General features: G+C 39.5%; 1 protein-coding gene across 1 annotated transcript; it reads left to right on the top strand.

Annotated features, from left to right (window-relative positions):
- The first annotated feature begins 6,930 nt into the window (after positions 1 to 6,930).
- On the top strand, positions 6,931 to 19,997 carry LOC121403106 (serine/arginine repetitive matrix protein 2-like). Its single transcript, XM_041590735.1, has 12 exons — positions 6,931 to 7,112; positions 7,320 to 7,386; positions 8,317 to 9,742; positions 10,000 to 10,276; positions 11,223 to 11,349; positions 12,284 to 12,355; positions 13,455 to 13,517; positions 14,279 to 14,353; positions 15,587 to 15,640; positions 16,769 to 16,855; positions 16,947 to 17,033; positions 18,640 to 19,997. The coding sequence occupies exons 1-12, from the start codon at positions 6,946 to 6,948 to the stop codon at positions 19,678 to 19,680; spliced, it is 3,543 nt and encodes a 1,180-aa protein (XP_041446669.1). The 5' UTR covers positions 6,931 to 6,945; the 3' UTR covers positions 19,681 to 19,997.
- Positions 19,998 to 25,890: the final 5,893 nt, after the last annotated feature.

Raw genomic sequence — 25,890 nt, 5'->3', positions numbered from 1 at the left:
GGGCCTGAATAGGAAGATTAGTAATACAAAGTAGCAATAACACATAACTGTGTAGCTTTACATAGAATTTGTTTTTAAATGGGGTCAGTGACCCCCATTTAAAAGCTGGAAAGATTCAGAAAAAAAGTTATAAAGATCAATAAAAAAATTGCTTAGAATTGGCCATTCTATAACATACAAAACAAAAGTCAACTTAAACGTGAACCAGCCCTTTAAAGAGATAGTGGCTCTTTCCAATGTAACAGTCACTATGCCTACATAAACCCTAGCTGTTCATTTTTAATGGGTGTGCCTCCCTCCAGATCTCCCTCATTAAAGGGATTCTGTCATGATTTTTATGATTTTTTTTTTTATTTCTAAATTACACTGTTAATAGTTTTTTTATTATTTGCCTTCCTCCTCAACTTTCAGGTAGGGCTTGCTTAACTCTGCAGTGATTGAAAAAACAATTGCTCTTTGAGGCTACTCTTTTACTTTTTATTACCTTTCTTATCTCTTATTCATCTTCAAGACTCATTCAAGCCACTGCCTGGTTGCTAGTGTTGATTGTGCCCTAGTAACTAGATAACTGCTGAAATTCCAAACTGTGAAGCTACTGAACATAAAGCTGCATAACAATATAATATATATAACAATATATATCAACTAGATTAGCGTTTTTTCATTTTAGCCGGCGCAGAGTGAGGGAAGGCGTTTGGGGAGATTGGTCAAAGATGAGGCGAATAGTCGCCAGGCAACCAAATCTCCCCAAAACACCCAGTGTGGCCTTACCCTAAGAGATGGCCTTCGAGTAATTTGTAGCTTTGTGGATAACAGATTCCATGGGACAAATTCACTAAAGCGCGAAACGGCTAATGCTAGCGCAAATTAGCCTGCGTGACGTAATTTCGTTACTTCGCCGATTTACTAATGGGTGCTGGCGTAAATTCGCTAGCAAAGTGGAACTACTCTAGCGCTACTTCGCACCCTTACGCCAGGCAAAGTTGCGCTATGGTGAAGGGACGTAACTACGCTAATTCACTAACTTGCGCATTTTACTGAATGTTACCTCTTGCGCCAGACTTCCTTCGCTACCTCAGACCAGGCGAAGTGCAATAGAGTAGATAGGGATTGCTTCAAAAAAGTTGCCTCTTACTTTTTTAAGGGTGATAGGCTGAAAAAGATCATACATTTTTTTGGGGGTACCCTCCTTCCCACCTACATTTCCTAACATATGGCACCTAAACTATACAGTGGGCACATGTATAGGGCAAAATAACAACAACATTTTATGAAGCTTTCCCAGGCTTGTGTAGTGTAATGTATTTGCTGATACATATACGTCCATCGTACTTTAACTTGGCGCCATATGCAAATTAGGCATCGCTAGCGTAACTTCGCTTTGCTTGATGAGGTAACGCTAGCGCAACTTTGCTACCTTTCGCCTCCCTGAGCGCAACTTCGGATTTTAGTGGATTAGCGGCGTCCTGGCTAAACTTCCTCCGCCGAAGTGCGGCGAAGCCAATGCTGGCGCAACTTCGAAGGTAAGTAAATTTGCCCCATATCTTTATTAAACATTAAAATATCATCTGTATCTAGGCAGAGCCTGACCGCAGAGCATGCCAAAACACAAGTATCATCTGGCCCTAGCCTTAAAAGTTAAAAGTTACTTGTAAGCTGCTGCTGAAAGAAGTTATGCAGCAAAAGTCAACTGATTTTCAAATGAGTTTAAAAGTACTGAACATATTGTAAAGTTCCTTATATGTACATTTTATTTACAAAAAGAAAACAAAATCAGAGTTGGCGGGGATATTTCCCTGTATATAGTCCTTTTAAAAAAAAAAAAGCTAGAATGCTTCAGCTTAGAATTTAGTACTTAGTACTGGCAGACTTGGAGATCTGAGGCCCACATTTAGGGTGGTGGCAGACGAGGCTATGGGGGGAGATGTCACCCAGCATCAAATCGTCTCTTCTTCGGGCGACTAATCTCCTCTAAATGCCTTCCTGCCGGCTAGAATGTAAATCGCCGGGGGGGTGGCACTTGGAACGCTTTGTTTTCCAATGTTGCCTCACAAAGAAACTTCGGGCGACATCAGAAAGCTAAAGCGATCTGAGTGCCACCCGCCTGTGATTTACATTCTAGCTGGCGGGAAGGCATTCAGGGGAGATCAGTCGCCCGAAGAAGAGGTGATTTATCTCTGGGTGACTAATCTCCCTCAGTAGCCTCGTCTGCCGCCACCCTTAAATCTGCACTCCCGCGGGCAACAATTCTCCCCAAAATGCTTTCCCACTTGCAATAAAGTAAATCGCTGGTGGGAAAACAAATGTGGTGCTTCATTTTCCAAAGTCGTCCGAAGTTCCTTGAGACGCAGAGTTTTATTTATATGGGATATTAGCTATATGAATGTGTTGTAGAGCTAAACAGCATTTAAATGGTTAATACTCGGAAGCTGCCATTCTTCTTACCCTCTCAGGTTTGGCCATATATTCACTGCCCTTTTTATTAATTCATCAGTTTGAGTCATGTTACCTCCCTCTGTCACCATTCTGCTCACATTACCGTCACCTGCTCAGCGTCTGCTGCTAAACCAAGGGGGTCCTCCAGTCGGAGGGAGGCATCATTTGCGGTATGGCTCCGGGAAGGGAGGAGGGTGGGTGAGGTGGGTGTGCAGAGGGGATTATTTGTGTGTGTGTCATTTATAATAAGCAGAGATAAAAGGAGAGACTAGAGGGTGGTGGTTAGTGTGACAGCAGAGCGTGTAACAAAGGGATTCTGAAAGTGCTGAAACATTGCATTTCCACAGACACTTGTGACTTAGTCCATGTGTAAAGGTGTCTCATCTGTTAATTGTCACTTTGTATTTGCTGTGCTGTTTCATCTGGGCTTAGATATGCTATAGAAACCCCAACATGTAAAATTTAGTGGGGGCAGTCAAATAACTTAGCTATTGTGTGGGGAAGCTGTCCATGTTGTGCTGAGACACCGTTTTCCAAATTGTGTTGGTCTACAACTACAATGATCCAAGTAGTAGCTATTGGTGGCATCTGGGTTGTAGCTCGCAAACATAAGGGGCCACAGGTTGTGTTTTGTACTTGTGATTTGAACCCAGATCTCTGCTTAAGGGTCACATCCAATGGTCACGGTGATTCTGAAATGCACCTCTTCAGCTTGGTTCTTAATGCGGGTGGTATAATGGGTGGAAAAGTAACAATTTCTTCTGCTATATTTCTGTTTTTATTTAAGCTCTGAAGCAGACTGTGCAGTGTTACACAATAAAGCAACTGTTAAAGTGAATATAGTGGATATCTTTAAAATGGACTGCATATATATATATATATATATATATATATATATATATATATATATATATATATAGATATATATATATAGATATATATATATATATATATAGATATATATATATATAGATATATATATATATATAATAGATATATATATATAGATATATATAGATATCTATATATATATATATATATATATATATATATATATATATATATATATATATATATATATATATATATATATATATATATATATATATATATATATATACTATATTAGTGTGTTACTTTCTTTCCTTGCTAAGCCAAGGCATTCTGAATTGGAAGGAGGAGTAGCTGTAGTTCATAGTTGAAACAGCTTAAAGACTTGCTTATATATAGGTATGCATACCTCCCAACTGTCCCATTTTTTTACCGCTCAACTGGCAGTCTCGAGTTTCTGTTTGATCTCCTGCACTGATGCCAGAAAAAGATAACAATTTCTAAAACTTAATCAACTAAGAGGCTTTTTGGCAGAGAACCCAGAATGCTCAGCACCTGCACTTAAATAAATTTGAAACTATTTAAGATAAACAAAGATACAATTGTAACAATTTAAGATAAGCAAGTCTATTGGGAGAACTGAGACTTGCAGCTTAAAGGGCAATACACCTTAATTAGCAAAACTGTAATAGCATGAAATGGTTTCCTAAAACCCCCAGAAATGTGTTCAGACTTTCCATAACCTGCCAAAATTTTGTAAAATGAGCATGGTACTAAGGGGGTGTGGCCACAAAATGGGAGTGATCAGAAATTCACCTGTGCGCAGCAGAACTTTTTTTCCCTCTTTCCAATTTTCAAATGTTGGGAGGTATGGGTATGCAACACCTATTTGACCTGAAGTGCTAGTCAGGTCCTTACACACAGGTGATATTATGCAGAGAATACGTCCTGTAAATGAAAAAAATAACAGATTGTTGCTCCTTCTAATCTAAGCCATAACCTGCATCTGTTCAACTCCTATTTATACAAAAATATAAAATAAAGTGTTCAGCACCAAGTTGGAAGGGATGAGATACCTGGGTTTCAAAAAATGAAAAATAACACCATGAAGCTGCCATGGTATGGAATAAAGCAAACATTTATTTTACTCAATGGCATTCACAGCCATGTAAAGGTTTTAACAGTCACAAAGAAGCTTCAGCAACTTCCCTTCCTTAAAGGGGTTGTTCACCTTTAAATTAACTTTTAGTATGATGTAGAGAGGGATCTGAGACAATTTGCATTTGGTTCTCATTTTTTTATTTTTTGTTTTTGAGTTATTTAGCTTTTTATTCTGCAGCTCTCCAATTTGCAGTTACAGTAATCTGGTTGGTAGGGTCCAAATTACCCTAGCACTGATTTGAATAAGAGACTGGAAGATGAATAGGAGAGGCCTGAATAGAAAAATAAGTATTAAAAAGTAGCAATAACAATGAATGTGTAGCCTTACAGAGCATTTCTTTTTTATATGGGGTCAGTGACCCCCATTTGAAAGTTGGAAAGAGTTTTAAGAAGAATGCAATAATTTAAAAACTATAAAAATAAGCAATGACAACCAATTTAAAAGTTGCTTAGAATAAGCCATTTTATATCATACTCAAAGTTAACTTAAAGGTGAACCACCCCTTAACAAAAGATAATTAACGTTTTAATGGATTTTAAGTTATTTGTAAATGTAATTGCTACTGAAAGAAGTACAGGTATGGGATCTATTATCCAGAATGCTTGGGACCTGAGGTTTTCCGGACATGGGATCTTTCCATAATTTGGATCTCCGTACTTTAGGCCTACTAAAAAGTAGTTTAAACATTAAATAAACTCAGTAGGATTGTTTTGCCTCCAATAAGGATTAATTATATCTCAGCTGGGCTCAAGTACAAGGTACTGTTTTATTATTACAGAGAAAAAGAAAATAATGTTTTAAATTTTGATTTATTTGATTAAAATGGAGTCTATGGGAGATGGCCTTCTGTAATTCAGAGATTTCTAGGTAATGGGTTTTTGGATAACGGATCCCATACCTGTATCTGCTTGTCCCTAGCTCATATCTGCATTGCTTGCTCTGAAAACAGTGTATTTATACTTCAAGTTAACAGTTTTCCCTATAATTTAGGGTCAGGGTCACCCTACTTGGTGTTTAATAAGAATGATATGAGTTTTTAGGGGGCTTTTATGAGAATGGACCAGTGTCTAAAAACCTTATAGAATCTTTACCCAGTTGGTTTCACTACCGAGTGATGCCATTCATATAGATAGTGTGCAACAGATGGTAGAACAATGTTTCTATGTATATCAAACAATAAGAAACCAAGACTATTATTGTACTAGTAGAAATATTCTGGTGGTGGGGGGATCTTGTCTGACAATATTTTGTGGCTCTATATTTATGTACGAATATGGATCAGGAATGCTGTTCTTAAAGACAGATGTCTGAGGTCTGCCTTAATTGCAAGTGTTTGTAACTGAAAAAAATGCCTACCCGTCCTATGCTCCCTGTGTGTGCTGTACTCTGCCTGCCCTATGCTCCCTGTGTGCGCTGTACTCTGTCTGCCCTATGCAGGGTCGGACTGGGGGGCCGGGGCCCACCGGGACTGGTGTCCAGGGCCCCCCTCTGGCCCCCGCTACCTACTTGTTAGGCGAATCCTTGCTCGGCGCCCAGGCGGCGCATCGCGCATGCGCAAACGGCGCGCATGCGCAAACGGAAACGGCGCACATGCGCAAACGGCGCTGCTATGCGCCGAAATTTTTTTTATTATTTTTTTAAAAACTGTTTGGGAGAGGGGGACTGGCCCGGCGGGGCCCACTAGGGTCGGGGCCCACCGGGTATTTTCCCGGTATCCCGCCGGGCCAGTCCGACACTGGCCCTATGTTCCCTGTGTGTGCCATACTCTGCCTGCCCTATACTCCCTGTGTGTGCCATACTCTGTCTGCCCTATGCTCCCTGTGTTTGATACTCTGCCTGCCCTATGCTCCCCGTGTGTACCATACTCTGCCTACCCTATGCTCCCTGTGTTTGATACTCTGTCTGCCCTATGCTCCCCGTGTGTGCCATACTCTGCCTGCCGTATGCTTCCTGTGTGTGCCATACTCTGTCTGCCCTATGCTCCCTGAGTCCCTGTGTTTGATACTCTGCCTGCCCTATGCTCTCTGTGTGTGCCATACTCTGCCTGCCCTATGCTCCTGTGTGTGCCAACAGAAGTTGGACAGCACTGCTGTAGATGGAATGGTTCCACGGCTGTCCTTACCCTGATTATTGTTCCAGTCTACAGTTCCCAGTCAGGTTCAGTTCCACCTGCAATCAAATTCCAGACTGGATGTCTCTTGGCCTATCATGCTCCCCAAGGCAGTATCCTCTCTCACTCTTCAGCTTCCATTTACTTTCTGTACCTGCACCCTGACAGTTACTCTATTACTGCTCTTGGCCGACTTGGACACATATTATAGAATGATAGAGCAAGGTGATTTGGATGTAAGATGAATACTGAAGTTCTCCCTAGAAATTAATGGTTCCATGTGGTTGAGCATGCCAACACATTGCTGGAAGTTGTTATAAAATTACTAATTCAATATGTTTTTAAAAGATATATATACCTGCTCTGAGATATTGTCGCACCAAACAAAAAAAGATTTTTTTCTGACATGTTTTTCTCATTTATGCAGGGCTCCACAGACTCATCATTTATTCCTCCCCTGTATTTTGATGTTCTTGCTGCATCTGACTCCTGTGAGTCCAGTGGCCCTCTTTGTATTGTTGCTCCTAAGTGTGAGTTGTATACAACACTAGAAGAAGAGCATGTCAAACATAGGTAGGTCAATAATATAATGATGACAACTTCTTCAAGTGTGAGAGCAAAGAAGATGGGTAACAAGGAAAGTATGTGGATACATGTATAATGTCTAGGAAGTATATAACATGACATTTTTAAATAGTTGCAAGCATTATTCATTTCCCTTACAGTAGGTTAGGAAAAAATGTGAGTAGCACAAGCAATATAATTTTTTTTAATCTTCAGTTGGCAGGAATCATTTTCCGTTACCCATGTAACCTGTGAAGACTCGAGGGATGGATTTAGTTGTTCGGTAAGTTCTTCAGTAGTTCCAGTTTTCCATATATACCTCCTGTTAAATGATATTCCATTGTTCCTCCTACACTAACTGTACCACACTCAGACCATTGCCTTTACGGGTTCTCACCTTACCCTGTTGCACTTTTTGCACTTAATTGTACAACTTTATTCTTAGCATTGTTACCCTGCTCCATTTTAAGTTTTCTCCATACAAAACTGTTCTTTTTTAACCTGCTAAAATGCTCCATTTCATCTGTCTCTGGTGAAGCATTCCTAGGATTTACCCTGCTCCACACATACAGTATAACCTATTCTTTGCCAGAATTTCTCCCAGCACTAATATAATTTAGTTATGAGCAAATCTGTCCTGTTTCACTTTACTAAAAAAATTTGCGTTAAAATAAGCAAAAAAATGAAAAATTTGCTAAACGTTTTTGTCATATTTTGTCGTGTGACAAAAAAAGACTCCCATGTTCACGTCTGTGATTTTTTTACTTTACCTCTGGTGGACTGTTAATGGTATTTACTACTTCGCTATGTTGCTTACAAACACAAGCACAACTAATAATACATTTGACTAACATCGGATAATATCTGGGTGCTTTGCATCCCACATAAAAATGAATGAACAATATACTTATGTGTATGTCCTTATACAGACAGTGGGACGCTCAGATCCCTTTGGTTGATGTGGAAGAAGAGGGGAATGATAAAATGATGTATGAGTTTGTTGTGTGCCATATTTTTTTTTGCACATAATTTTTAGTTTTTTTGCACAAAGCAAAACTAGCTGCGGGGAGAAATCTTTATGCAGTTTCGCGAAAAATTTCGTTGAAACACACAATATTGCGGCAAATATTTAAATTGTGAAATTTTTTGTTTATCACTAATAGAATTCCATCATAGCCATTCTGTTAAATATATCCCTTTTTGTATTTATCAGAGTTGGGGGCTAAGTAGTATTTATGAAGAGGTTGCTGGGATTTTTGAAGCAGAGGGTGAGATGCGCTTAGCGGGACATCATGGGAACCCCCAAAAAAAATCCCAGCAGAGAAGTTCCACCTCCATGGCACCAAAGAGCAGTGCCTCTCCTGGGACACCAAACCATAGAAGTATTTCTCCAGGGAGACAAAACGAGAGGAGTGTCTCTCAGGTTAGACTAAATCAGAGAAGTATCTCACCTGGGAGGCCAAATGAGAGGAGTAGCTCTCAGGTGAGACTTAATCAGAGAAGTACCTCTCCTGGAAGGCTAAATGAGAGGAGTGTCTCTCCTGGTAGACTAAATCAGAGAAGTACCTCTCCCGGAAGGCTAAATGAGAGGAATGGCTCTCAGGTGAGACTTAATCAGAGAAGTACCTCTCCTGGAAGGCTAAATGAGAGGAGTGTCTCTCCTGGTAGACTACATCAAAGAAGTTCCTCTCCTGGAAGGCCAAATGAGAGAAGTGGCTCTCAGGTGAGACTTAATCAGAGAAGTACCTCTCCTGGAAGGCTAAATGAGAGGAGTGTCTCTCCTGGTAGACTAAATCAGAGAAGTACCTCTCCTGGAAGGCTAAATGAGAGGAGTGTCTCTCCTGGTAGACTAAATCAGAGAAGTACCTCTCCTGGAAGGCTAAATGAGAGGAGTGGCTCTCAAGTGAGACTTAATCAGAGAAGTACCTCTCCTGGAAGGCTAAGTGAGAGGAGTGTCTCTCCTGGTAGACTAAATCAGAGAAGTACCTCTCCTGGAAGGCTAAATGAGAGGAGTGGCTCTCAAGTGAGACTTAATCAGAGAAGTACCTCTCCTGGAAGGCCAAGCCAAAGGAGCACATCTCCCATGAGACCAAACCAGAGAAGTTCCTCTCCTGAAAGGCCACATGTAAGGAGGAGTGTCTCCCCCATAAGAAGTACCTCAGCAGTAACCCAAAAAAGAAGTGCTTCCCCTGTAAGGCCCATGCAGAGGAGCACTTCTCCAGAAAGGGATCACTATAATGGCTCCTCACCATTGAAATCACAGCAGAAGAGCACATCTCAATTGAAATCTCAGCAGTGGATTGGAACCCCATTACTACCTCAGCAGAGAAATGCTTCAGTAAATTCCCACAAAAGGAGTGACTCCCCAGGAAGATGCAGTCAGAGAAGCACCTCTCCTTTGGGTTCTCGACAAAGAAGCACCACTCCCACAAGAACATACCAAAGAAGTACATCTCCTATTACATCTCAGCATAACAGATCATCCACCAATACCTTGCACCAAAGAAGCACCTCTCCTGTAAGACCCCTGCAGAGAAATAAATCACCCGAGAGAAACATGCCCATTTCAGAACAAAGGAGCACTTTTTATGCTGGACAAGCACTCAGCTCTTCTAGAAGGTCATCCATTTCAAATACAGGTGAGTACAACCCCCAAAGTACAGTGGTCTACATGAGTTCATGTGTTTTGACCTATTGTTTTTGACCATACAGAATGAAATCTTAATACTTTGCACTAATGTTTAAGTAACTAAAGGATTACAATTCATATTAAGATTGTTAGATGAACAAAAGCTAAATTAAATGGTAGATAATGTAATTAACAAAAAATGTATGTTTTTCTTAACAGTTTTTATTGGAATTGCATAATGTGCCTAATTCTCGTCTTTACCCACAGTTAAAAAAGAGATGTACTCTGCAAAACAGAGTTACACCCATACAGTTCAGAATCCACCAAACCTTGGGGTGAGTCGACGACTTACATCATCTACCAGCTCCCTCGACTCTGAAGGTGGCTCTCGAGGCTCTAGTAATCGTGTACCATACACCACTTTGGCAGATATACCACCAGCCAAACGTCTAGGACATGCTTTTAAAAAGAGCAAAGATCTGAAGAACCAAACACGTAGCCCTGGAAGAGCGGAGGTGGATAGAATATTTGGGCAGGACAGGAGGTATGATAGAGATTGAGGTTTGATACCACAGGGTAGCATTGGATTCTGAAACAGATGTAACCACACATGCTTCGATAGAGCTGGGCCAAGGTCCTGCACCCAGCCATCAGGGCCGGCCTTAGGCCAATTGGACCAATTGGGCCCAATTGGGCCCCGCACCTCTGGGGGGCCCCGCACCACAGGGCAGCACAGATAATATTTCCCTCAGCACATGATGCTGCCTGGCCTGCCCCCAACTTTGAGAGTCCAGCCCATCCCCAAATCCATAGGTCTAGCCTGCCCCCAACTCTCATAGGCCCAGCCTTCCTCCAACCTTGATAGGCCCTGCCTGCCCCCAATCCAACCAAGCCTGCTCCCAAGCTGAATCGGCCCAGCCCCAAACTAATTGGCCCAGTCCACTCTCCTATTTCCTCCCTCTCTCTCTTACCCTGTGTGCCCCTATTATGTTACCTTGTCTGCCCCTTTCCTTTCTATTTTGTGCCTGTATGCCCTTATTTTCCTAAATACTTGGTGTGTCAGTAGCCAGCAACACTTTGTCTAGGGGACCCGCCAACATGGTCCCAATTGGGCCCCACATGTGATAGGACCAGCCCTGCCAGCCATCACACCCCAAGGGTGATGATGATTTCCAAAAACCCCTAAACTTAGCTTATCAACAGCATTCTGGGTATGTGTTATGCCACTGGCACTCAAAAGATGGCCTAACAAGACAGGGACGTGCTTTAGAAGCATTCGCCATTACTGTTACAGGGCTGCTGATCCTCTGGGTTGGTACAGCTAAGTTCTGTACACAAAATACGCCATTCTTAGTAAAAATTTGTTTTTAAAATGTACTTTTCATTTAATCCCTCTGTTTTATCTATAATTCTAAGCATGATTATCCCAGTGCCACTATAAGTATCCAATCTTGTAATTTTCCTATTATTATTATTGTAATGGGTCTCAGAACAGCAGAGGTGCTTGAAGCCTTTCAGGCCCTAGAAGCTGGATTAATTGAGAGACTGCCAGATAAGAACCCTTCCTTGCAAAGGAGGCTCACAAGAAGACAATCTACTCCCTGTTTATACCCCGAGGTAAGAAACCACTGAATTTGGCAAAAAGAGACATGCAACATGCAAAACTAACCATCATAAAACCAAGATTGACTTTAATCACTAGATATACTGCTCCTTGCGGAAGTATTCAATCAAAGTCTCTCATATTACTGAATAATAAAACCTACACTGAAAAAAAAACGTACCCAAACAATCCTGTGCAAATCAGCCTGGAAGAACAAACCAGATTAACTCCCTAACAATGTACAAACTTATCCCCATAGTCTTAAAGCCGTTATTGCTGCAACCATTGGCTTGACAGCTGGGGTCATGAAAACAGCATCATTTTACATTTTTCTTTTGATTTTTTTTCCACCATATTATATTCAACTGTTTGCAAATAAAAATATTACAGGTATGGGACCTATTACCCAGAATGCATGGGACCTGGGGTTTTCTAGATAAGGGATCTTTCCATAATTTGGATCTTCCAAAATGCTAAAAAAGCTTTCAAACTTTAATTAAACCCAATAGGATTATTTTGCATCTATTTGAGATTAAGTATATCTTAGTTGGGGTCAAGTACAAGGTACTGTTATATTATTCAGAGAAAAAGGGAATCATCTATAAAAATTCGAATTATTTTATTATAATGGAGTCTATGGGGGACAGCCTTTCCGTAATTTGGATCTTTCTGGATATCCGGTTTCCGGATAACGGATCCTATACCTGTACACAGAAAATGTTCGTGTAGGGTTTGCTAATCAGTAAAATGTGAGAAATACTTGTGAAAGTCATCATATAAAGCATTTTCATTTTACATTTTTATGTTCATTATGATATTTAGGTGGCGGGGCACACATAATATTGTATTGTAGTGTCTATGTCCTGCTCTTAAACTAAAAAGTTTCTTTATCAATATGGATGATTTTCAGGGTTCAGTTTGTTTTGTTTTTATTACGGTTGGTTTCAGGAGTCTGTGCTCATGCGCCAAGAACTGAGGTCACGGAGAGCAAGCCTGCACCCAACGCCAAGAACAGACAGGGTGAGAAGGCAGAGATATCACTGTGACGATCAGTAGCAGAAGGTGCTGGTAAAATAGGTTTATACAGAGACAAAGCTAAAGGGAAGGAGGGGCCCACAAGAAAACATTAGACCACAGGCCCACTCTCTTCCTTCCTCTTTTCCTGCTCCTATCTTCATTTTACATGCACTTATCTTTTCTACTCCATATCTGTATCCATTCTCTCCTACAGAAATGGCCAATAGCCATGGTGTAGGTATACCAGGTCACGTTATTACATAGTTACATAGTTGCAGAGCGAGCAGGAGGGCCCACTGACTGCTGGACCCACTAGGAGATTTCCTGGTAACCTGATTGGCCAGTCCTACACTAAGGGGCCGATTCACTAAGGGTCGAATATCGATATTCGACTAGGAATTGAAATCCTTCGACTTCGAATATCGAAATCGAAGGATTTAGTGCAGATAGTTCGATCAAACTAGGATAATTCCTTCGATCGTTCGATTCAAAGGATTTAAATCCAACGATCGAAGGAATATCCTTCGATCAAAAAAAGTTAGCCAAGCCTATGGGGACCTTCCCCATAGGCTAACATTGACTTCGGTAGCTTTTAGATGCCGAACTAGGGGGTTGAAGTTTTTTTTAAAGAGACAGTACTTCGACTATCGAATGGTCGAATAGTCGAACGATTTTTACTTCGAATCCTTCGATAGTCGTGGTCGAAGTAGCCCATTCGATGGTCGAAGTAGCCCAAAAAAACTTCGAAATTCTAAGTTTTTTAACTTCGAATCCTTCACTCGAAGTTAGTGAATCGGCCCCTAAGTAAAACAAGCTCAATGAGATGATCCATTGCAGATTCTTTATTAGCTATGCCTCATTGCAGTAAAGCATAGCAACTAATCATATGTTTTTACCAGCAGCAGCATATAGATGATCAAAGCTGATTTTGGATTGGTTGGCATGATTAACGGCACAGAGGCAAAGTAGCCCAGTGCTATGAGATGGAACAGGGACAATAAGTAAAAAGTACTGAATTAATTATTGTAAAATTGGTATTTTAATCAGACTGATGTGTGTAGAGCGTTTTAAATAAAGTACACTGTTTCTCTTGGTTTCAAAGGATTATTATAACACCCCAGGAAGATCGAGCCGGGACCCCTCACCTCATCGTACAGGGAGCCAGGTAAATGACTGCCCTAGAAAAGATAGACACAATAACTTGGGGTAGAGTCCTGCGCGGGTCCATTTTTTGGAACCTGTACCCGACCCGTACACGGAACCTGCAATCCTCAACCCATATTCTTACCCGCTTGGACCCGCTACCGACCCGCAAGTACCTTATCGCCATCATCGGAAGTAGGCGTGATCAGAAAAAAGGACTAAAACAGGAAGTGCTGTTATTGTAAACCGGAAGTGACATCATCGGATATAGACGTGATCAGAAAAAAGTAGTAAAAATCGATATTGAGAAGACCCGTGGCCCGACCCATGGCCCACAAACCCGCAGAACTGCCGACCCGCGCCTATACCCGCACCTGGAACTTCTACCCGCAACCCGCAGGGTACCACAGGTTTTTGCGGGTAACCGCAGGTACCCGACCCGCTGCAGGACTCTAATTGGGGGGGATTGGGTTAAGCTGGCCATAAACACAAAGATAAAATCATACGAATCTTTGTTTTGTACAATTGTCGTACCATGGTGATTATTGTTTAGTCGATCGGAGTTCCATGACCTGTATAAAAACACTCGGCCATTGGGCCTCGTGTTTTTATATGGTCATAAAACTCCTCTATAACTTATAATATCCTTATAATTTACAAGAGGAGGTACTTTATTCACTATATATCTGCATGTCTATGGCCAGCTTTAGTTATAACATCAGTGGTTGGTGGTTGCTTTTGAAATCTGACTAATCCTCAATTATTCTATTATCTTTCTTAAAGGGAAGACAATTATCTCCAGAGCCTGAATGGATGAACAGGGATAAACTATTACGCCCTACAGGAAAACAAGACAAGGTCCTTGCTCAGTGTGTACTGCACTCTGGTCTCTTTACACCCCACCTCTCCCATAAATCACTTGAGGAATTTGTTAATTAATTTGTTAGCCAGTGGGAGTCCAGCACATACATTTTCTTTTTGATATGCAAACATTCTGGGGTTTTCCAAAACTATATTAGTTATGGAATAGATGAGACCTACACTGAATTGATGTTAATTATAATGTGGGGAGAGTCCCATGTAAAGGAGGTGAATTTGAATGGGAAAAAGAAAAATAATTACTTTTTAATTATAACTATGATTGACTTAGACTAGATTTCAGTCCACCCTGTCACTTTGCTGATGAGCACATGAGCAGAGTGGTATATGCATGAAAGAAAGTGGTAGCCCCTCCCCCGCAGATCCCTGACAGATTTAGCTGGAAGATTTCAGTGGTGGGCTGGGGATTTTATACATATATAGGACCTTCCCCATAAAGCTGCCACCCTAGGAACAAGGTAATCAGGTGCCTTATATAGAAAACAGGGTTTTTTTTCTGCATGAAAAAGCAAAAGCTCAAATTTTCAATAATTTTTCAGTGGAGAAAACTGGAATAAAAAAATTGGCATCTAAAAGCTGGTTTATCTAGACGGTAATGGGTGCTATTTTTTTTTTAAACATTCAAATTGTTTTTCAATTTGGGTTTTCCAGATTAATTAGAATTTTGACTCATGTGCATATAGCATGAAGCAGTAGGGTGCGCCGGGCCCCCAACAAAAAAAAATTTTTGAGGGGCCCGGCGCGCTCAGCTTCCTATCCCCCTCCCCTCTGGCTCACACCTGAGTGCGCCCTCTGCTGATAGTGTGCAGCTGGTGCAAGAATATTCTTGGACTATAGAGGAAGGGGTTACAACACTGTCACTGAGTTTTATTTCTTCTTTTAGTTCGTATTTAGGTAATTGATTTTATGCTTTTCACATTTTTTTCATAAATTCGAATCTTCGTAAAAAAAATATTTTTCCATGATTCTACTAACTAGTACTCATTACCTGCCTTATAACAACTCTTTATGTAAAACCCCCAAGTGGACACTGATATAATTATATTAGGGTCAAAAAAGAATTAAAGAAGACCTGGTTAGCTCAGAGGTGTTCCATTAAATAAAAACTTAGATCATTAGCATACATAACCATTATAACAAGTTGTTTACTAGCCTGTACCTGACATTTTGTCTTTCTTCTTACATCAACCTTTCGTCATATCTTTTATGCAGAAAGAAGACAATAATGAAATTCCTTGGACCAAAAGAGAGAAGTTGCTGAAACCAGTGAGAAAATGACAAATATATATTATATATTATATATAGAGAAATATAAATATTTATATTTATGAAGTCTTAAAGAGGCTAGCCTTTGAGCAATTATAAGACTTGAATCATTATTCGGTGGTTTATAGAGGTATAATAGGTATTTAGAAAGTTCCTTATTTCAGTGTGATGAAGCTTATATTAATTTTTAATTTTTGAGATAGTTCCCCTTAAAGAAATAGTACCAGGAAAGGTCAAGCTAACCAATGCCACCACGGATTATATACATACTGTAAATGGGTTGATCTGATTTTCAATCAATGTAGTGTTTAGTTCTTGAGACAAATAAACGGTACTTCTTTCTCTTTCAGTATTATAATTCTTTGTAAATGATCAGCATATTTAGTAATTCAGTTAAAAATGAACAAAATATACAATTATCTGTTATAATATGATAATCCTTAACCAAGAATCAGTAACCTTAAGATAGCCTCCGTATACTGACCAATATTTATGGGGTCTATTTATTAAAGGTCAAAAGTGTTTTCTCTAAATATTCAAAAAAATTTCACTAAAAAAACTCAAATTTTTAGGGGGTTATTTATTAAAATGTAAGGTTTTTTTTTCAAGATTTATTAAGCCCCAATGCAGCAAAAAAAATCCGAAAAAACTCCATCTAAACCTGTCAAATTCATGTAAAAGAGGTCCCTTTAGCCATCACAATTTTTGGGGTGTTTGGCACTGGTTTTCGCTCAAAACTTGATCAATTTGAGGTATTCATAAAAACTATTTTTTTTTATTTTATACGATTTTTTAGAGTTTAATTATTAGTAAATTAGGCAAATTTGTCGATAGTACTAGGTTGAGTTTGTTTCTGGTAAAATATGAGAAAAAAATTTGTTTTAATAAATAACCCCCTTAGTGTTGTTTTAGCCACGAGGCTTGCCTCGGGTTGTCCTTTACCAAAAAAGCAACCCTTGTAATTATGAAAGCTGAATTTTTGTTTTGTTTTTTGTAACCAGATGTTGGACATTTTTGAAAATATTCCTTATTTTAGACAGTGTTGCGTCCTCTTTAACAATAGGCAAAATGAAGGATTCTGTAAAATAGAATAGCAGAGATGCAGGCTTTATGTTTTCATATTTGCAGGTTGAGAGTGTAGGCTCCAAGCCGACTGAACATCCTTACAACTGGCAGTCATTCAGATCTTCCTCTTCTGAGGGATGGAATAAAGAGGTGAGTTTAACCATAAGAAGGAGCTCTAAAACAAAGATCTATTTTCCATAAGAATAGCAGAGATGCAGGCTTTATGTTTTCATATTTGCAGGTTGAGAGTGTAGGCTCCAAGCAGACAGAACATCCTTACAACTGGCAGTCATTCAGATCTTCCTCCTCTGAGGGATGGAATAAAGAGGTGAGTTTAACCATAAGAAGGAGCTCTAAAATAAAGATCTATTTTCCATAAAGTTGCTAACATAACAATGACAAGAGGCAGGAGACCAAGTGCTTACTAGATTCCCAACGATCTACAGGGCCCAGTGATGGACCTAATGTATGTGCAGTAGCAATAGACATGTATAAACCAATTATCTTTTCAAAAGTTTGGGCAGGAAAAAGTGTTTTGGTGTAGAGCCAACAAGTATTTTGTTCACTCTTTGGACAGTTTGGTTAGATAGTAGGGATGCACCGAATCCAGGATTCGGTTCGGGATTCGGGCAGGATTCGGGCCAGGATTCGACCTTTTTCAGCAGGCCAAACCGAATCCGAATCCTAGTTTGCATATGCAAATTAGGGACAGGGAGGGAAATCGCAACAAGGAGGTATAAAAAGTTTTCCCCTTCCCACCCCTAATTTGCATATGCAAATTAGGATTTGGTTCGGTATTCGGCCGAATCTCTCGTGTAGGATTCGGGGGTTCGGCCGAATCCAAAATAGTGGATTCGGTGCATCCCTATTGGATAGTACTTGTAGCAGTTTACTTTTGCTTTTTGGTGTCTTTGGTATAAACTGGCAAAGAAAAAGATATGCCTTATTTACTCAGTTAGTCCTATTTTGTTTGTTTTTTTTAAATGGATCCCAGAGCTTATTTTCCATTCTCAACTTTAAATATATAGTACAGGTATGGAACCTGTGACCCTGACATGTGGTTTTCTGGATAACACATCTTTCCATAATTTAGATCTTCTTAACCTAGGGCTAGTAGAAAATTATTTAAACATTAAATAAACCCAATAGGCTGGTTATACTTCCAATAAGGATTAATTCTATCTTAGTTAGGATCAAGTACACGGTACTGCTTTCTGGATAAAGGGTTTCCGGTTAACGTATTCCATAGCTGTATACTAGAACTGAAAGTAATCAACATAGCAGTATTTTTTATTGTTTCAGGCCTTATAAATATGGATATACCAATGTGATTGATGCCAATATATATATAAGCAGGCCTGCAAGAAAGTGGGTAGCCTTTAACTCAAGTTGCTGCCCCCTGTTCAGTGGCGTAACTACCGGGGGAGCAGGGGTGCAATTGGGCCAGGGCCCGCACCACCGCAGGGCCCCCCGGCAGTCACGCAACCACTGGAGTCAGCTGCAGCCACACGGACGAGGGTGGGGGGCGGGCCCGGCTGCATGGCCCGCACCAGGGCCCGCCCCCCCGCACCAGGGCCCGCCCCCCCCTAGTTCCGTCACTGCCCCTGTTCCTTAAATTTCAAGCAGATAGTGTAAAAATCAGAGAAAAAGTATTAGCCCAGCAAACTGAGTCCTTTGGATGACATTCCAATTACTCTTTAAAAAGTGTCATTACCCCTTTCAATCCTGTCACTTTAGTTCTTTTCTGAGATCTATGAAGATCATGTGATTTGATGTGTGCTTTTGTGCAATTTTTGATATTAAAATGTGTTTTAGGTTAAAGGGTCAATTTGCGAGCTGTTTCCACAGCACATTTTCATGTATTGCCACAGAAGGAGGCTGCAGTTCAGCTAACTCAATTATTATTGCAATTATTCTCTCCTCCGTGGTTTCAGCACCAAGGAGTCAAAGAGTCATTTGCAGAATCTCTGGGCAGAAACTCGTTGGGATCACAGCATCAGTACACAAGGAGGACATCTGTGGCGCAGAAGGAGGAGCTACAATACAAGTCTTCAAACACCAATGGAAGCCAGAATCAGAAGACACAGCCTGGGTACAGACTTTCAGCAGAGTCCCTTCCTGTGCAGGACCCAGTATATAATAACATAACAGGGTCCCAGTACAGCTATTGTTATAGTTCCAAAAATGACTCTGATGGACTAAAGTATAAGCCTGCAGGTCCACTGTCTGGCCACACACCAGAATCACAACCAAAACAATATTCTGGTTCCTACTTGAGCACTGAATGTTCACAGTATAAAACACAAACAGAGGAAGAAATATTGTCTCATACACATGTGCCTGAAGAGAATATTCATCTACAGACTGCATCCTCGCAAGAATCTGTGTATAGGAATTCCCATAGACCTTACACAGGAAAAGCAATATCTCAAACATCTGACATGGCATACACAGGATATCTCAGGCCTCAAACTCCTCCGGTTGAAACTAGTAGGAAAAACTCTTTGGAAGATTACAGACAGCCATCAGAATTTGTAAAGAGTTCTGTTGGTGGGCAAACTTCACACGCAGATCCTACTTATGGTGTCTTCAAAGGGACACAAAAGCCACAAACTTCTGAATTACACAGTAAAGAACATAATAGTACACTACAAAATAATGCCTTATCTGGCTCGGATAGGTCAGTTCTGAAACATTCTAATGGTCCTGTGCACTCTGAATCTCAAAAGTGGCAAGTTCAACAAGAAGCCACAGGATGCCACCTCAGTGAGGGACAATCAGGCCTATGGCAGGTTGTTAAACACACAGAGTTTCATCATGACCATGACCTATACCTGAATACAAGTGTGAAAAATGGGAAGGTATTTATTGTGTTTGGAATTGCATGTTTGCAGTGTCATTTTGTAATTTTCCTTTATTTCTATATTTCTAGGCCCTTTAATATGGCTGTGTGTCTCCAAACATTCAGGGGGTAATTTATTCAAATCCATATGTTAAAATCTTGAGTGTTTTCACTAGAAAATTTTCACTCTAATTTTTAGAGGAAAAAAAAAATCTGATAATTTCAGGGTTTTCAGGCAAATCAAGAAAGATTTAAGCAATTCGGGGGAAAAAAACCCTGAAAAATTTGAGCAACTCGGGGCAAATGCCTGAACAATTCTATAGATTTGGGTTTTCAATCGATTTTATTGAGTTTTTCAGTGATCCAATCAAATCAAGTTTTTTAATAATAAATAAGATAAAAATCGGGCATGGGAGTTTGGTCGTGTTATTTGTTTAATAAAATATGAGATAAATTTGGATTTTAGTAAATAACCCCCTTATAGTCTAGCGGCTAGCCCAACCAGTAGCTCCTGAGCAACATTTTGCTCTCCAACCCCTTGGATGTTTCTCCCAGTGGCCTCAAACAGGTGCTTATTTTTTAATTTCTTCTTTGGAGGTAAGTTTTGGTTGCATAAAAAAGAGCCTCCTGACAGTTGTAAGGCCATATTGGGGCTAACAAATGGGCAGTTACAGCCCTTAAGCTGGCCATAGACGCAAAGATCCGATCGTACAAATCGAGGATTCGTACGATTTTCGGGCCGTGTGTGGAGAGTCGCTAAACAGTTTCTGCAAAAGCTATATTAAATTTGCACAAAGGAAAATTTGTTGGCACAGAGGCAGAACTTTTCACATTGTGAATATTTTTTCCGTTACCAACTTTTATTACATTCCCCTTATAAATGTTTTGTGGTTTTTTTTGGTGAAATATGTTATATCTGTTCTCTATATTTTCACTTTCTACCTGTAACATTAAACTTAGCCTTTTTTACACAACCATTATTTACAAAGGCAGAAAATGTACACAGCTCAGTCCTGCATTATAAACAGTGGGTAATACTCTTTCCTGTTGCTTCTATATGATACGTTTGAAATCTTAAAGTGGTTGTTCACCTTTGGATTCATTTTTAGTATGATGTACAGAATAATTTTCTGAGACAATTTACAATAGTTCTTAATCTTTCATTATTTGTGTTTTTTGAGTTATTTAGCTTTTTATTCAGCAGCTCTCCAGTTTATTATTTCAGCAATCTGGTTGCTAAGGTTCATATTACACTAGCAACCATGCACTAATTTTAGCAAGTCGCTGGAGTATGAATAGTAGAGGGCCTGAATAGAAAGATGAGTAATAAAAAGTAGCAATAACAATACCTTTGTAGCCTTACAGAGCATTTGATTTTATATGGGGTCAGTGACCCCCATTTGAAAGTTGGAAAGAGTCAGAAGAAGATGGCAAATAATTCCAAAACTATAAAAAATTAATAATGAAAAGCAATTTAAAAGTTGCTTAAAATTTACCATTCTATAACATACTAAAAGTTAACACTATACAGCTTATACATGGCCACACCGATGACAGTATTCGAAGGGCAAGATTTTGTGTCATAGTTGAGTAAACTATAATGATTGGTTATTCTGCACAAGGAGCTTTATGTGCACATTGTTTGCATGATTCCTTTGAGGCAGTAACTTTATTCAACAATTATATAATGACACAGTTATCCATTGCTAGACATTTTTAAATGAAACATGACTAGGGATGACTATGGATATGATGTCCAGCTTCATCTTTGAGATTCATGTGTCTCCTTGCCATTAAGAATTAGAGTTAATTTGATACCTGAGACTGAGCCAGGGTGAGCAGTCAGAGAAGAAGAGACAGGTATGTGTCATCTGCATAGGAAGGCTACTGTAAAATGTAATGGTTTGCAAGGGCCTGTTACTGAAAGGAGTGGCCTCAGAACAATACCTTGAGGTAGAGAGACAGCAGATCAAGACTCAAAAAGAAAGCGTTTGGAATGGAGACAGTGGCACTGCACTGACAGGTAGGATGATAACTGGAAAGAGGCTTTATTCCAATACTTTTCAATTGTGTACTTTTGAACAGATGATCTTTAACAGAGGGGCTTGTGGATTGGTCATTTGATGGTTTCAGCTACCAGTAATGCTAGGCCTGTCCCCTGCGCCCTTACATATGCCCTTTAACCTTTAGGCTGTAAGTCCCTCTTCCTGTGAACCCTCCCAACTCTGTATCCAGCGGGTTTGGGTATCAGGAAGATGGACAGGGCTGGTTGAGACCTCTAAGTGCTGTTTAGGGTGGGGATCTGATCAAAATTGCTATGACTAACACCTCAGTAATCTTTTGGTTTTAATATGGTTTTATTCTACAAGAAATATCATGCATATATATATACTTTTTTTTGTTTGATTATATATATATATATATATATATATATATATATATATATATATATATATATATATATATATATATATGTTTGATTAATAATATTGCCCTTCTATGAACCTCTTTTAGTACTCCTCCATCTATTTTCATTTTCCAAAACTGTGCATTATAGACAGGGTGCTTTAATTAATAATCTATACATAGGCAGAATTATGTGTCCCCTATGGCATCCCCTACCAAAAAATTATTTTTGACATAATGAAACAAAATATAACTCTAAGCAACTTTATAATATACATTTGTCCTCTGACCTAGAACTCTTCTTTTGCCAGTCAGTAACCAATCATTGATCTGAAGGGGGGCCATATGGGACATAACTGTTCAGTTAGTTTGCTTTTAAATCTGACCTCGGGGCCAGGGGTGTAACTACAGAGGAAGCATAACCTGTGGCTGCAGGGGGCCTAGGAAGTGTAGGAGCCCAATAAGGCCTTAATTCATATACCATTTCAATAAATATTGGTAAAACAAGTCAATCTCTGGGTTTGCCCAGTATTATCTAGTTACACCATTGCTCAGTGGTGAGGGTCAAAAGCAAATTAGCTGAACATTTATGTCCCATGTGGCCCCCCATCAAGTAGCTGACTAAGAGGGGGGGGCTGCAAAGGTGGAAGTCGTGTTCTGGCTATTATGTTAGACATCCATTCACTAAAGGTTTTCCTTTTCCTAGCAACTGTTCATTTGGTCGTCATTATTTATATATTTTTTTAATTATTTGTCTTCCTCTTCTACATCTTTCCAGCTTTTAAAAGGGGCTGACTGACACTGGCAGCCAAAAACTATTTTCCTGTGAGCTTACAATGTTATTCCTTTTTATTCCTTATCTTTCTATGTTTCTTTTATATTCCAGTCTCTCATTAATACCACTGCCTAGTTGCTAAGGTAAAGAAAATCTTAGCATCCAGAGAGCTGTTAAAATTCCAAATTTCTGCTGGAAAATTCTAAATAACTGGAAAAACACAAACAATGTAAACCAACTGCAAATCATCTCAGAATATAACAGTCTATCTATGTCATACTAAAAGTTAATTTGAAGGTGATCAACTAACATTTTTGTGACATGAGATATGACTGTTGCCATGGAATTCAGATGTTGGGCGCATATCCAATTTAAGTTCATTTTTATTCATGCTAATGTTTTATTACATTTAGCAGCAGCTGCTTGACACTTACACCAATAATCTAACATTCTCATTTTATTTCAAGCTAATTATTTTTCCAGATTGCTATATCTGACCCCATCTGGATGTAATATGTGTGCTCATTGTACAGCATGCCCTTCAGACTTTTTCTACCAATTGTTGAAAAGACAAAAAAAACAAATACCGAGTATCTCTGCCTTTAATTATGCATGAAACTCTTAATCCGCAGGTGTGGGCCCACACATATGTTGAAGGCGGGGAGTTGCTGAACTATATTTCTGTATAATTCAATAAATGTGCACCAGTGGTTCTTAACAATTAATGCTGGATTCACATTGGAGTGTTTCAGAGAACCAGGCACAAGAAACAGGATACACTTTCTCAGCATATATTCTATATATACAAATATATATTCAGCAACCAGTGCTTTACTCATCAGAGGTTAGTCATTGAACAGTAGATTATTTCACCTTCAAAGTGTCATTCCCATCTATCAGGATTCTCCTCAAGTGGAAGATAGGTGAGTTACAGTGGTCCTTAAGTCTGTACACCCCCTCTTATCATTAATGGATCTCCTCAGTGGAGCTCAGACTGCTCACTAGCTACCCTACTCCTATCTAGTGTGATACTGTGATCTATGGAGTATATCCTACAACTTCATACCTCCCAACTGTTCCAATTTTCGCAGGACAGTCGCAATCTTAACAGCTCAGCCTGTAGTCCTGGATTCTTATTAAAATGTCCTGCATTTATCCTTGATCGCCTGCATTGAATGCCAGAAAAAGATATAACGTTTCTGAAACTTAATTAAATAAAAGGCTTTTTGGCAGAAAGCCCAAAATACTCAGCCCCTGCACTTAGATACATGCGTAACTAATATTTGGGTAACTGAGACTTGCAGCTTAAAGGGCAATTTCACCTTCAATAGTAAAGCTGTAATAACACATTAAACATGACCCTAAAACACCCAGACATGTGCCTAAACTTTTTATAACCTTCCAAATTTTGTATTTAGAGGTGTGGCCACAAAATTGGAGTGGCAAAAATTATTTTTCTCCCTCTTAGCATTTTTGAAATGTTGGGAGGTATGCAACTTACTAGGTCCGACTTTACATAGTCTTTATCCTTCTTCCCCCTGCCTGCCCAGGTCAATTACAAGGAATAAAAGAGACAGAGCACATGTATGCTTCAGCTTATATACTTTAGAACAGTGTCATCTACTGCCCAGTTCCTGAAGTGCTAGGAGGAAAGGAAAACTGCTTCCCATCTATAACTACGGACAACACTTGGGTGTCCAAAACTCTAAATTATGGCTCCCTTAGCTGAACAAGACCTTAAGGGACTACCTGAATAAAAGGTTAATAAACCAGTCCCCCTACATTTCATTTATTTTTGTCTTATGATACCCCTGTTTTGCCATTTATCTGCTCCCATGGCTGCTGGTCCAGAGCAGCTTTGGTTGCCACCTTTCAGCTTCAGTAAAGCTAGGTGAGGGGTGGTGACATTACAGGACACAACTGTGATATCGTGGGGTGGAGTCTGTGATGTAAGGCGGGCGTGTTATGTCAGAGGGATGAGTGATGATGTGGTGATTGCTGTGTCAATCTAGTGGAAACCTGTCCTTTTCCTAATTTGGAAAACCGGGCAGGCAGTTTTGAAAAAATTGGGCTGTCAAGGTCAAAATCAGACTGGGGGCAACGATAAGGCATACCTAGGCATTATGGCTACTTCAGTAAACTTCACTTTTTATCTACTTTTATCTATCACTTATTATTTTATTTTTAGGCAGTCATTGTTTTCCCCCTAGAAAATTGTTTTGCTGGGCTGGGAAAAAGCATGTGCGCCCTCTACTTCTCCTGTCCTAATATAAAAGAATATTTTTTAAAGAAAAGAATAGAACTGACTTTTAAAAGATAAAAAAAATCTGCTATGGCACACAAGGTAGGGGCTAGAGGGGAGCCAGGTGGCAGAGAAAAACTGCAAGGATAGGTGCCCCGCAAAAGGGCCTGGGGACAACATTGGGCAGTGGGGGCCCACCAATGAAATCTTTGCCCTGCGCCCACTGGCACCTTAAAGTAGCCCTGCTTTGATGTAACAGTCTCTGCAGCTCCCCCCAGTAAGACCAAGGACCACACACATATATCTGTCCAACTCAGTCCAGGTCACTGATAATGCAGAAATCTGAATTCTGCAAGTACTTGATATTCATCAAGTTTTTCTGCATCAGTTAAAGCTCCAAACAATAGCATAAATAAGTAATTACAGTACTGTATAAATATTATATGTATATATATATATATATATATATATATATATATATATATATATACTGTATATATATATATAAATATATATATATATATATATATATATATATATATATATATATATATATAGATATAGATATAAATATAGATATATATATACATACACATACATTCATTCATCGGCAGCCGTACTCTGATCCGGTTTTCTGTACTCTTGTGGGTGCTGGATCAAATCTTTATTGTATAATTCTTCACATAGAGCCAAACTCCAAATTTTTTAGTGAATCTTTTTTTTTTAGTGAACTCACGAAATTCATGCAATAAAGGTGATATGATTCACTAAAAATTCGGAGTGTGGCTCTATGTGAAGATTTATATATATATATATATATATATATATATATATCCCTGGGTTGCTCTTGATTTGATTAAACATAGGCACTTGTCTATCTGCAGTGTATAGAAGAAGGATATGTGCCTACCTAAAGCTAC

This window comes from Xenopus laevis, chromosome 4L (genome assembly GCF_017654675.1).
Source record: "Xenopus laevis strain J_2021 chromosome 4L, Xenopus_laevis_v10.1, whole genome shotgun sequence".
NCBI classification, from domain to species: domain Eukaryota; kingdom Metazoa; phylum Chordata; class Amphibia; order Anura; family Pipidae; genus Xenopus; species Xenopus laevis.
The sequence above is the reverse complement of the archived record's forward strand: the minus strand, read 5'-3'. Positions and strand labels throughout refer to the sequence as shown.